At 43.7% G+C, this 14,221-nt stretch overlaps 1 protein-coding gene across 3 annotated transcripts in view; it reads right to left on the minus strand.

The window, feature by feature from the left end:
• Positions 1 to 14,221, minus strand: part of dlgap2a (discs, large (Drosophila) homolog-associated protein 2a) — a 110,528-nt gene that overhangs the window by 41,437 nt on the left and 54,870 nt on the right. For all 3 annotated transcript variants that reach the window (XM_056393699.1, XM_056393698.1, XM_056393697.1), the window contains one exon: positions 7,572 to 8,716. In XM_056393699.1, coding sequence (XP_056249674.1) covers positions 7,572 to 8,648 — 1,077 coding nt within the window. In that variant the 5' untranslated portion in view covers positions 8,649 to 8,716. The remainder of the gene's footprint in view (positions 1 to 7,571; positions 8,717 to 14,221) is intronic.

Raw genomic sequence — 14,221 nt, forward strand, 5'->3', positions numbered from 1 at the left:
GTGACAGGTCCTGTTCCGTTCAACGGCGTATTTTGTGGCGGTGATGTAAAAGCCCCTTGTGAACATGGGCTGAGGTTTGTGGGAGCTGTGTGAAAATTCACAGCTCAAGTGTGAAGATTCATATTCAGCCCTTTAACTAATTGGATGCTGTTCAATAAAGAACAGACATGAATTAGGGAAAATTATGTTTTCAAGTGATGAAAGTGGGGTATGACCTCAGCTCTTTACACAGTTTTAGGATTTCAACTTTGCCACTAAATAACGTCTTTGAAATGGCTCACAGACATCAGGATTATCCAGACATTGGCATATTAGCTTTGTGTGTCTACATTTACTTTGATCTTGGACTCTATAGGAGGCCACACTGCATGATGTGTGTGTGTGTGTGTGTGTGTGTGTGTGTGTGTGTGTGTGTGTGTGTGTGTGTGTGTGTGTGCTGGGTGTTGGAGCTAGCCAGGCCTCAGCCAATGCTCCTGCAGTGCAGCATTGCATTTCATTGATTAACTCTGCGGCTCTATCTATACACAGCGCCTCTCCCTCTAAGAAACCTAAGTCACTGCCATTAAGTAAAGAAATTGAGTGGGATAGACAGAGAGAGAGAGAAACGAGAGAGAGAGAGAGAGAGAGAGAGAGAGAGGCAGGATGGATGGGACGTAATGTAGAGAAATGGCTGAGAGAGAGGAAGGAAGAAAGAGTGTTAGAGAACTCTTAAAGGTTCAGTCATAAGAAATCCCACCCACCAGCCTCCAGCCCCTCATTTCCTCCCACAAGATTGCATGGATATGCTGTGTGTGTTAGAACAGGTGTTTTCTTTTGTCTCTCTCTGTCTCCTCTTCCCGCCTCACAGGGGAGAATGAATACACAGAATCCTTACAAGCTGACTGACTGAACATCTACCATACGCCCACCACAGACTCTTCATCTCTCGGCCTTTCTCTTTCTCGTGTATACGCCCACAGATGCAACATTCAGAAGTCTGTATGGTAATCTTGTCTCCATGTTGTTTATTTATTGACACCTCATACTATCAGATGTTGGCATGTGTAAATAGACGCTGCTCAGCGATAAAAGGACAAGGAGGCAGTGTGTGTGAAAAATCTAAGTATGCCACTTTCATAATGTTGCGCTTTTCATTCAAATATTGCTACTCTAAGCAAAAGCAATAGCATGAAGATATACGTAGGGACAACAGTACTATACACTAAATGCTAACTTTAGCATTTTAACATGCTCCACATGCTAACATGCTGGTATTTAGCAGATATTTTATTTTCCCCCGTGATACGATTCGTTTGGTCAGGAGTGAAAACAGTGATCGCACTTGGGTGCGGACCAAAACAATTGCACCAAGACCATTTTGAGGAGGGGTCCTTGGTCCCAAACGAACTCTGAAGTGGTTTGTTTTTGGTGTGAAAGAGTTCTGAACTCGATTCGACCCCAGTAGCAGGTGAACTCACAAGTTTGAGCTGGACGGTTCCTGTAACCTTCCTCCTGTGTTTACTTTCCTGTAAAACGTTCTCACATGGTTTGTAATGATGCATTTTGGTTCATTTGAATTTTTCTCTGTGTGAAAGCAAACCGAACCAGGGGGAAAATGCAAGTTTACAAACTCATCAACTGAATCGGACATGTTTTTTTTTTAGCATGTTAACATTTGCTTTTGAGCACTTAAGAGAAAATATAGCTAATACTGATAGGAAAGGCTTTCCACTGTTGAGAAATTTCAGTCTTAATCACAAATGTCGACCTCACAGTGACACTAGAGTGTCAGAAAAATCATTACGATTCATCTTCTGGGCACTGTGAATGCCTGTACAAAATCTAGCCGCTATCTATTCAATAGTAGGTGAGATATTTCTGTCTGGACCAAACTGGTGTACCAACCAACAGGTCCAAATTTCCATCACTTATATCCTTGCCACTACAGGCTGGAAAAGTTGATTTCTTTTTAGTGGCTGGAGTCTGTTTTTGGTGGTGAGCTTTTCTGACTTATAACTAGGCAAATGAAGATGTAAAGTGGCTATGGGATGTTTCCAGTGCAGCTACAATAAATGTTATTGACACCAGACAATAGGGAATCACAGGAGAATTAGAGGCAGATATGGGCTGGGGTAAACTGACTTCGATAAAATTACAACTTCTTCCTTCATCACAAAATAACTCCAAAGCATGAATCACGATCAACCCGATTTCTATAAAAACCAATGAGATTGAGATAGTTGATTTAAAAAAAAAAAACTGACTGAGTCAAAACACATCAAGCCATTCACCCCAGAGAAGTGTCTCAAGACGCGAAGGAAGAACTAAGAAAAAAAGGGAAGAAACCTTGAGGAACAGACAAAGTGCAGCTCACAAAAGGAAATGTTTTCCAAGAAATCTAAAAAGTGTACAATACATTGTTGGATATATTTTGATGGCAGATGAAAGATAGGGGATGACCCATGCTGTGACAGCCCCTCTGCTTTGGTTCACGGCACCAGCAACAATCACCACACACCAACACTTGTACCAATCCGCACAGTACAAATACGACTGACACGTCTCATTGTTCAGTTAGCTAATTGCTTCAATAAGGTACCATTTACATTATAACTCTGTGTGTGGCCTCCCCTTTTGTTGTCAGCTTTGAGCCAGATGGAAACACCTGTGCATCTGTTCCCAGCCAGGTTTATTGGCTGGAGACAGATTAAATTGTAGTCACCCATTAACACAGCCAGAGAGACACAGACAAAGACAGAAAGGCAGGGAGACACTCGTCAGAAATGCATTCATGTGTCTCCGGTGAAACAGCTTAGTGGTTCCAGGGAGTTTTAAAGTAGAGCCCTCATTTTACTGGCAAATATAGTGACGTTTGAGTAGTGACCAAAACAGAGGTTTAGCATATACTTAAGTGGCCAAGATTTCTCCACAGGGTGACGGGTCTCAGTGTTAGGAGAGAGAGAAACTCAGGAGTTTTTGGACGGTCTCTGTATTCTGTTTCTTCCGATCGAACACCGACAGCGGTACAGACGCCTTCTGGTTCCCTTGGATTGGATGCGTTCCAGCCACAGCTGTCTGGAGGGAGACCCCAGGCCAGACCCATTGGAGGGAACAGACCTTCCAGGCCTGGCAGCACATGCAGCAGTTGGGGGGGTGGGGGGTGGGTGGGTGGGTGGGTGGGGTTGGGTGCTGTGGAAAAGGATGCTCAGGCCAATTTCCAAGTATAATACTGTATCAAATTATGATAAAATATTACTATAGTAACTCTTGATATTTCTTTTTGCATTCCAAATAACAGGGAAGACGCTCGTCAGTTTGCTGCCGCAGGTGGTAACTTACTGGTCAAAGTTGAACACTGTCAGCGTAATGTTCATAACAAATCTCCTCCCTCTCTCTCTCTCTCTCTCTCTCTCTCTCTCTCTCTCTCTCTCTCTCTCTCTCTCTCTCTCTCTCTCTCTCTCGAGGGCTATCCTTGTCAAGCTCAGCCGGCAACGGGCTGACAGTGGAGGTTTGTCAGCTCATCATCATAAAAGCTTCAACCTGCCTCTCTCCCTTCAGCTGACAACTCGCATCGTCTTCTTTGGCACCTTTAACACCTGCGCAACACACACTTCACACATTCATGATGTTTTTTCCTCGCTGATGTTTCTTACTTGCGCACCCTAATTATCCGGTAACTTAATAAACCATATTTATTTGAAGTAGACCTCTTGTGTGAACTCCCTCCTTATTACAATAATGGTTAATTGCCATCAAACAAGAGGCTGTGAATCTTCATCTGCATTTCTCCAGCTGCTGGTGGCTAATGTGCTAGCAAACAGGCACCTACTTTTACAGCCAGCAGACACAGAAGACTTCCATTCATTTTGTTTTTTTAGCCACCAACGGCATCCCAACATTCATTTCCCCATTTAGCTCTGTTCTTGTCCCCACCAACTCCACCAACAAAAAATATCTGGCTCCTCAGCTCGCTAGATTTTTGACACCAGCTGCTGCAGCTTTGTGCGTCTGCAGTCTGCTGCTAGAAAGATACTGTACATTGGGTTTAGTGGGAAATGGCTGCCTATGGGAGTAAACTACAAGCAGATATACAGTAATACATGTAAGAGAGGAAGTACATAGAATATATAAATGTAAACACAATAATGGTCAAGGGTCGCTCTATTTAAAACCTCTGTATTCTTCAAAGTCAACTCGGAGGTCAAATCTATGTCCTGGACTTTGTTTGCACCAAATGGCAAGAACTATTATTTTAAGGCTCTAATACAGCGAGGAATTCTGGGCAAGAAAATGCTACTAAAGCAGCAAATATGGGTCTTAAACCCCCCAAGAATTGTGATAGTTGGCCATAATTATTGATTTGGCTTGGGAAAGCAGCAGCACAGACAAAAAGGATATAGGAGAATGTGCTTAACAATTGACTATTAAATGGTTATAGCCTCACAATCTCCTTGTGCACTTGAGATAGAAAAATATGAATATGAGCAGATGCTTGCCGCCACGGTGGTAGCCACAAAGCCACCCTGTCGCCTCAGGCAACAGAGACGAGTAACATTTATCTACAAACTGCTGTCTGATCCCGGAGTTCCTGGGACAAAATCTTACTAAGTAGTGGTTCATGGCCTGATAGCTATCTGGGAACGCCTTAATGAAAAAGTTTAGGGAACCCCTGTGTGTGTGTGTGTGTGCGGAGGTGTGTGTTGCTGCAGCTTTCCGTCACAGTGCCAGTTTTGTTTCTGCTGCTTTGCACTTCCCTTTTGTATTTTAATCATCAGCCTTTCTCCCTCTCAAGCTCCACCTTTGGCAAGCCAACATGGCAATTAATTGGCTTATTAAATCCCTCCGCAATGCCCCATCAGCAAAACTATCAAAGACTAATCCTCCCTTTGTACTATAGTACTGTATGCTGGGAGAGAACCAGAGTAGCGTTTGCTGGAGCAGCTGACTTAATCACGGCTGAGAGCTGTCAGTAACACAAAGTTATTGTGCTGTGAAGTTGCGGGCTGGGCGAGAGGAAGGTGGGGGAGGGATGGATTACAGCTGTTGTGACAGTCCAGGTGTATTTACATATATAATTTAGGAGAGAGTGTGTGAGAGAAAGGGGCGATGGAGAGATCACGCCCCTCACACCCATACGTATGCCCATTGAAATTCATGCAGGTGAGCCTGTCGCTGATAGTAGATGAATGTTTTGCCACAATCACCTTCTTTCATTAATATCAAGCACACAGTCAGACTCATGAAAGATTGGCAAGATGTGTGTGTGTGTGTGTGTGTGTGTGTGTTGGGGAGGGCTAATCGGGGCTAATTTGTGGAATGACTTAGCCAGAGACAGAGAATGATGGCTAATGCCAGGTCTGATTCCCTAAGATTTGTCATTTCAGAGAAACAGCAGCCAATATTAATCTATCTCTGTCTTCCCCAATGTCCAGTTAATCGATCTCTCACACAAGAGACACAAGAGTCAGTCACTCACACACACACACACACACACACACACACACATGCACACACACACACACCTGACGAGAGCACACGCATTAACATACAGACACCTCAGTAAGACACATCTTCGTGTTTGTGATCTCATACTTTTACAACACTTCAAAAGTTTTTCATTCCCTCTGTCATCAACCAAGGACGCAAACAAGGTGACTAGCACATCACTGAACCATCTGGCGTGCGATAAACAGACCGCACCGCACCCACACACACACACACACACACACACACACACACACGCTCACTCACACATGGACACACATTCAGTACAGTATAGTGCAGACAGTTGTGTGTAATCCCAATTCAGCAGCAGCAGGAAAGTGAAAAGTTCTCAATATGACCCGTCTGTGTGAGTATCATTCTTGACTATTGGCTCTATCTCTGTCTGCCGGACTGCTCCCGGCAGACAGAGAAGAGCAACAACAGTAACCACGACGAGCAAAAACAGCCATTTCTTTTGCCATTTCATCCCCCTCTGCCTCTTGGAGTATCTCGACGCATCCGTTAAGGCCTGGACCCCAGTGGTATACGCATCTCCAACTTTCTCTCCCTCTCTCCTTCCATACATCTTCCAGCTCTCCGAAAGGGCATTGATTCTCCTCCGGGGAGGGAAGATGTGTCACCCTGCGCGGATTGGATTGATAACGCTGGCCTAAATATAGCCCTGCGGCAGGAAGCGGGAGAGGAGGATATTTTTAGAAGTGTTTATAGTGCAATGACTCGGACACTACCTCAGCTGAAGGGGGGGGGGGGGGGGGGGGGGGGGGGGGGGGGGGGGGCACTAAACGCAGCGACTCTCTCATTGAGAGATTACTGCACTTAGTGGGATTGTGAAAAATATTTGAGTGGATGAATGCATTGTCCAAAATTGATCATCAGTTATGTTTGAAAACACGGCAGTTAAAATTAGTCCTCTAAAATATATTTGGATGACGTGAGTTTAGATGGAATGCTTTCTTTGGCTCCATTGGCTGATTTGAGTAATGTATTGGCTTTCCCTTTATATCAGTCTCTAATCCATACAACATACTCTCTACTCTAGGACTGAGTTCCCTTTCCCGATGCGGAAGTGCTCACTTTATTTTGGCTGCAGGCGGTACTTACATGATAATCAGATACCACATTGTTGAGCAGCGTTATTCCAAAATCTATTTTTCCCTGCTTGGATTTGTTATTTGGGATTTCCAAGCAGGCTTTCTTTTTTTCATATACCCTCCAGCATGCATATAAAACCCGTGAGACAAGATCTGTGAAAATTGCTGACTCACTTTGAATCGATCCCCACGGTGCTATGGGGTCTCCCGCAGAGCCAATCATGGGCCTGAGCTAAATGCTAACCTTTTTCAGAGCTGAGGCCTATGCAAAATCGAAGCCAACAACAAGGTAAAAATCAACATTGATCTCTGGTCTTTTATTCTCATACTGCCGACTCTTCCACTCCGGTGCAGATCGTTTACGGATTTAATTGATTTGTCCTGCTGTGCGAGTCTCCTCTACTGCCAGCCACACGCTGAGCCACAGGACATGCTTACATTGTAATATCCAAGGCAGAGACAAACAAATAGCTGTCTTTTAGATCAATCAGAAATCCAGCTGTGGTGAGCAGCTTTTCTTCCTTGCGCATTGGGCGACGCCTATAGAAAAAGAATGCTTTGTGTTGTACAATGCAGGCTTAAGTTTTGGGAGTAATGTTTTTCTCTGTGCTGCAGTGTGTCAAATCTTATAAATTTTACATTATGGTGAATGTATCACTGTAAAGACTGAGAGATAAAACGAATGTTTACATCATCTCTTCATTTGCTTGATGCTATCAAATCAGATGTGGCTCATTGCAAATCACCATCTTCTCCTTTCAACACATCCTCCAAGTACCCATCATTTAGCCGCAGATCCATGCATTTAAATTAACTAAATTTGTGTACCAGTCTGGGAATTTCCCCAATCAAGTGGCATTTAGAGTAATGTGCATGTAGTTTTTGTTTATCAGTGAAATTAAACGCTGTAGTGTTTGACTGGGAAGCTTGCATACCCATGGGAACTGCTTGAAAGACACAACCTAAGTTACATAAAGCAAAATAAGACAAACTCACCTGTAGGTAGTGACAGGGCCTGAGGTTGGGCTTGAGGTCAGTGGGTGTCATGGGCTTCTCCAGGTTGAGTGATGACTTCCTGTAGGCCTCCTTGGCTTGGCTGACCGTTAACGTTGACCAGGAGCTCCTCTTCATGAACTTGCCCTCTGGCGCCATGCTTATGCTCTCGCAAGCTGAACATTTGACGTCATTGTTACTCTTGGAGGTCTTTAGCGATAGGTCTCCTGCCAGGTGGCCGTGCATGGAGTCAGGGTAACAGTGGCTGATGTGGTCCACAGGATGCCGCGACATGATGCTCGGTGTTCTGTACGTGCTGTCACTATCTAGGTTATCGTCCGAGCTCCACCAACCTCCAGAGCGCTGCTTGCCGCTGCCTTCAGATTTACGGTCTTTGCTCTTGCTGCGTTTGCTGTGTTTGTGGTGGCCTTGGTGGTGGTGATGATGGTGGTGCGAGTCCCGGTGCGAGTCGCTTTTGGTGCCATTCATTTTGGAGGATCCTTCTAGAGAGTGCGACTTTGTGAAAAGCTTCTGCACCGAGTGAACTAAGTGTCGTATTCGCCCGGGGCTTTCATTGCGCTGCTCTGTAGTTGTGGTTGTGGTGGAGGTGCGTTGGTACTGCAATGTGTGGAAGCCATCCCGGTGCAGCGGCATCTGCTTTTCAAATTGGTCCAGGAGGTTTGCTGGGATTCGGTTCATTTTGCCGCTGCCACCGTGTGAGGATGAGCCGCCGTCGTCTCGGGAGTCCCTGCCACCAGAAGTGTTTCCACCGCTGTCCCGTGAAGCGCTACCGTAGTGCATGCGGGGGAAAGTGCTACTAGAGATGGAGTGGTCAGTGGCCGACATGGACACCGGCATCACCATGCACTCAGAGTGGATGGAGCTCCGCGGGGAACAGCGGTGGTGACCCTCAAGGGGGCAGCTTTCAGTGGGGCTGAGGAGGTAGGAGGGGGGCCGTGAGTCGCCATGATGGAGGTGGTGGTCCAGGGAATGGTCGCATTCAGCCAGGCCGCAGGTGTGGGCTGAGGTGGGAGAGGTGAGCTGGAGCTGGGCAGGGCGGCCGCCAGAGAGACCCTTCATGTTCCTGGGTGGAGGGGAGTAGCTGTCCTCATCGAAGTACTGCGAGGGTGACCATGAATACTGCTGGTCTGCCAGCAAGACAGAAAGAGAATGTTAGATCACACCTGAGGTAAAAAAGCATTGTCCCAGAAAAAGAAATGCATTTTCCACCTAATGATGAAGGGGACAAAAGTCTAGTAGCAAATCACATATCCTAAACAGGCTCGTTATTATCCACCATAGTCTCACTCTCCACATCCACTTCCAATACAAAAAAAACTACACACAAAAAAAAAACCTCATCTGAAACGTGAAAGTGAAATCAACAGATTGCACAGACAAAATCTCAGCCATCCTATTTTTTCTCCTCTGTTCAGGTCTCTGATGGCAGGGAAAAAAAGAGAGAACGAAAGAAAGAGAAGGACAGGCGACAGGTAGGAGCCTGCTTTGCCATTTATCCAATGCAAAGTGAAGTAATAGCCTATCACTCTGTGGTGCTGGTGTCATCCATCAAACCCCTGAGGAGAGTGCGTGAGCCTTATGGCCGGATAGACGTCCTTGGGAGGCGATCACCAAATGCACCCTCCCTCCTTTCCTTTCTGTTGGCCATGTAGTCTTAGATTAAAACTCAGTTGTGTGATCGGTCACCAAGGGCAGCCGTCCCAGCACTCTATTCCAATGTATTTAACTTCATCACAGGAAAGGTTTACTTTATCTTTATGCCTCACCACCCTCTGCTTCCACTGTAATTACATTGCCCTTCCTTTGAAATGTGTCAGGACGGGGGTTAAAATTCCATGGGTGCTGTTATTGATGACACCATGAATACTATACTTGATCTTCTGGCTTAACATTACTTTATCTGGGAGACAATAAAATTGTGCAATAGATCCCTATGTAAGATAAATCCCAGTCTGATAGTCTTCAGCACTGCTTTTTCATTAATGAGGTTTGAACTAGTTAATGACTGCTCATTAAATTATGCCATATACTCAAAATGTAAAATCTTATTAATCATAAGCATGAGTTTGCATGAAACAATAATCATTTTGTCTTTCAATTGATTTGGTTTTCCTCATTACATTGTCCTCAATAAAAAGCTGAATAATAGAATAGTTGAAAAGCGTCTGCAGGTCATATTTCAAACTTATCTGTACCTTGTCTTGTGAAAGGAAACAAAGAAAGAAAGAAAGAACAACCTTCTCCAAGCTCGCTTGCCTGTCAATGATATGCTTCATAAACCCCCTGCACTTTCACTCCCTCTGTAACCCCATAAAATGAAGGACAGTTTTTATTAGCTACAAAGAGAGAGAAGGAGAGGAGTTTTAGACCAAACTGTAGCACTTTCAAAGCACACCAGTGTTTTAACATATCAATAATTTCTTAAATATGAGCAAAACACCTAGGGCTGTATTCTCACACTCCAAAGCACATGGTTTAAAGCACATGGTGTAAGTGCATTTAGGGTGTGTCCATATCCACTGAGGGTATGTCCCATCTGATAATTTAGCAAATTTTGCTTATTTTGGAAAAAAAAAAAAAAAGGCAGATGTGCCAGGTGTATGGTTCAAAAGAATTGCACTTAGACTCTTAATGAATCATGGGAGTGTTCTGGATGTAACTTGCAATAAACCAATCAGAGCGCTTTGTTCAGTTCTTAATGAAACTGTGGTGGGACAAATTTAGCTTTGTGCCGCTTCGTGCCGGGTGTAAGATAGGGCCCCTTGACTTAGGTTATTCAGGTGCTCCAATGAACAAAATTAGAAACATTGATGAGTAATATACCAGGAGACAAGGACAACCTTGTGGCTGCACTAGTGATTTATACTGCCGGGTTGATGTTCTGATTAAATGTTATTGTCTGTCTCATGCTGACGGTAGCCTCAGTGCTGCTGTTCCTCCAAATGAAGGCGGCATTACAGGTTAACATAACCGTCCTTCCTGTCGGACCTTTTCTTTTCTCCTTACTAATGAGAACAAATCATTTTGTTTTTCTCAAAAACGCTCTTTGCATGGAACAGCTCGCTCTTTCTGTAAGTATTTTCTCCCAAGTATTTTCTCGTAGTTCAGTAACAAAGGATAAAAATCAGTGTTCTTTCTCGTCAAAACCTGATTCTTGGTTTTGACAAGAAAGAAAAAATGATCCACGTTGCAACTCGCCCTCCGACAGTGTGATGTGGTCAGATATTCAGGTGTATTATGCCAGGTCTGGTAAGCTCACTTCTTTTACACCCACAGATATTTTAATTTTTTAAACTTGTAGTCTTCAGCCCCAACCAATGGTGACTCAACTAGATTGACTTGAGGCGATTTAGCAGACTGCATAAAGCCACAAAAGCTTTATTCAACTTTTTTCTCCCACATATGCAGTAGTGGGGAGTTCTTGTGGATGTTCTGCTTTAAGAGTTGTGCCATGAAAAAAGTCAGTCCCAAGGCTCTTTATATTTCTCATTGCCCTCTTATTTTCTTCAGCCCTGGGTCAAAGGAAGAGAGCTCTACCATGGCGGTCAGGCAACTTTAAAGAGCAACCAGGAGTTGGAGATATGGATAACATCCCTCAGAATAATGACATATGTATTAATATGTTAAACTTTAATTAAAAAAACAAAAATAAAGAAACTTAATGGATGAAATAATTTGACAGAAGTCTGTGAGTCACATTGCTGCAAAAATCATATAAAAATTAACATTAAATTAAATATTTCCATTGTTACAAAAACCACAAACAGATATTTTCAAGGGATAGCAACCACAATATACAAGATATGTAAAAATCAGTGATGATTTATATTCTGTCACACTTTGTATTGTCATGGCTGACATTCCTTCCTCCCACTACACCATCAGTAATGAATTTAAAACTAAATTTCTGTTGTCTCAAGACATTTATCGGATGCTCCTACATTCAAATACTAAAGTGTAAGCATCACTATGCAAGTTAGAAACCACACAGTGTGTGTGCTCTGTAAAAGTCCCCTGGGTCCTGTCACTGCACCGGTAAGATATTTATCATTGGGTGTGTTGAGGATTTTCCTATTTTGTCAAGAGCTATGGGAAAGTCTCATGTATACGCACAGACTAACACGAGAAAACATCCAACATCATGAGAATGACTTACTATGCTGTTAGTGAATTGTGACTAAGGGTGGATGCTTCCTTTTCATCTCTCAAATTGGATCAAAATTTATTCCTTTCAAACTTATTTTTAATGAGGTCTAAGATCTCAACCCCTGAGGTGCAGCCGTGCTCTTCTGTTGCTGTCGTCCTCCATCTGTCGAGATGAAAACAAATTCTCGTTGTTTACCAGTCTTACATGAGGATGTCTACTTGGCAGCCTGATGTAAAATTAATCCAAGCTACTCTAAGCATGCATGAGGGGGAAAAGATAAGACATTTTTCCCTCAGGAGGAACTGTTTGTTGTGTGAGGCTGCACATAAACCGTGCTGAGAATGTCCATCAAAAATTTTACTACAGAGTAAAATTCAACAGGCCAAGTCAGGTGAACTTGCTTTGCCGAAGTCAGTCAAGTTCACTGCTCGCTTGTAATTGCAGCAAAAAGATGATGGTGCATTATTGATTGATGAGCGATGCTACGTTTCTGTCTGAAGTTATGTCACCATCTTACTCCAAGGCCTTTCTTTGACGGCTGACTATTCCTTGAGGTACCTCAGGGAGCTGCACTGAATAAATTATCTACCGGCAGAGTTGTGGCATTTCCTGGGATTATATGACAGATGACAGACTCATCCGCCCTCCATCTCTCTTTCTCCTTTTCACCTCTTCCTCAGCTGATACAGAATTGTACTTTAGCTGAAGGAAAGAAAAAAAAAAGTAGATGTACGGTTCAAAAAGTAAGCCCTACAAAGTATTTCAAAGGTTATCTAATATTTATATATTTACACTGAAGGGAAAGCAGCTCTTTCAGTGAGCGCGGATCCTTCTGGCAACTGCTCTGCAAACAGGGAGACAAGTATCTGTGACATCTGTGGACAGGCAGAGGGCTTGTTGTTTTTACACTGATACAAGCACCTGCCATCACATTATCGGCTTCCTGGCAAGGGTGCCAACTACTTAGATGGACTGCGAAGGATGGATGGTGAATTTGGAAACTGGATGACAATGAAATTTCAACGCGGCATGCAGCAGGGAGGCGACATTTCTTTAAATGTCGGGCTGTTGTGTTTTTAAATGTCGATGGAGGCATGAGAGAAATGATTACGCAGGTAAAAAGGAAGAAAATCTGATTTCTTTTTAATGAAAGGAAAAGGCAGGGATCCCTGACATTGTCTTCTTTGCACTAAAGGCTAAACCAATTCACCGCACTCACAAACTTTTTCACTGCAATGACAAGAAGCCCTGCCTTGATAAACAGACATTTATCAAGAAATAAACCAATCACATTTGACTTAATATTTTGCAATCATCAAATCATGTCTCACTTAACACCTGAACCAATACGCTGTTCTATAACGTTGTCAGAGCCCCCTGGGCTGGACTTTGATAAACACACCGTATATGTGACAGGGAAGGTGTGCAGGGAAGGGAAACAGAGTCAGAGGAAGAGGCTCATTTATTAAGGGCTTCTGTTTTGTGCTGCTGCTCCGCCCGCGTGCAGAGTGTGAGTAAAGGTCGTCTTGCTCCTTTTAACACATTAGCATTTAAATAGCATTATATCTGCGCTGAGTATCACTGACAGCTCCCACTCTTCCTCTGGCTCAGGCCCTAACTGGAGTTGAAAACAAAGTTAAAAGATAATAAAGCACTGGACTAGACTGAGAGATCAAAGGCATGCGACCTTCAGACTTGGCAGTGGTTTGAATGGTGGCTAGCCGCAGCACTATTTAAGAGAGGATTAGGATAAAGGCGACTGTAAGAGAGAGCCCCAGTGTTGAGGCAGCACATGAGAGACTTGTGATGACAGCCTTTAATGTTTTGCATCACAGAAAGAATCTGTCATTTCCAAGTCGCCTGGCATCAAACGCCCCGTTTCAGAGCTTTCGTTTGGTTGCTTAGTGGTCGTGCTCAAGTAAATTATTTATGAATCAGAGCAAACAATGGCTGGACTAGTCTTGTAAAGTGGCAGACAATCATATAAACAGTAGAGGTTTAATCCTACCACTCATAAAATCCATTAATTACATACTGTACAACTGTCAAAGACAGGAAAAAGTATTTTGCAAAGTATTTTAGTAGCAGTAACAAAAGAAGGGTGGACATATGTTTTCCAATAAAAGACAGGCTTGTCCGGCTATACCAGCAGCGTCCCTTCCAACTGGCCACAGTAAAGTCACACCCCTTATTTTCTGAGCAAAACAAATCGATCGATCTTATCCATCTCCCAAAGGTTAACTGCTGTCTCCCCAGAATTCTGGCCTTTCTTCAGAAAATCAAAGTAAGGGGAATTGTGTCCTCAACCCTCGGGGCAAATCAGAAATGGTCTGAGCTATTAGACTTGAGCAGGAGCCAATGGACAAAGAGGAGAAGTAGCAAGCCTGTCAGCTTTGCAAGCCTCATGATATCCACCATATCAAAACTAAGGCCTCGGCTAACAGCTTTGGCAGAAATCCCGCTCACTTGTCCATCCAAGTGACAG

Source organism: Seriola aureovittata, chromosome 13, assembly GCF_021018895.1.
Source record: "Seriola aureovittata isolate HTS-2021-v1 ecotype China chromosome 13, ASM2101889v1, whole genome shotgun sequence".
In the NCBI taxonomy this organism is placed as follows: Eukaryota; Metazoa; Chordata; class Actinopteri; order Carangiformes; family Carangidae; genus Seriola; species Seriola aureovittata.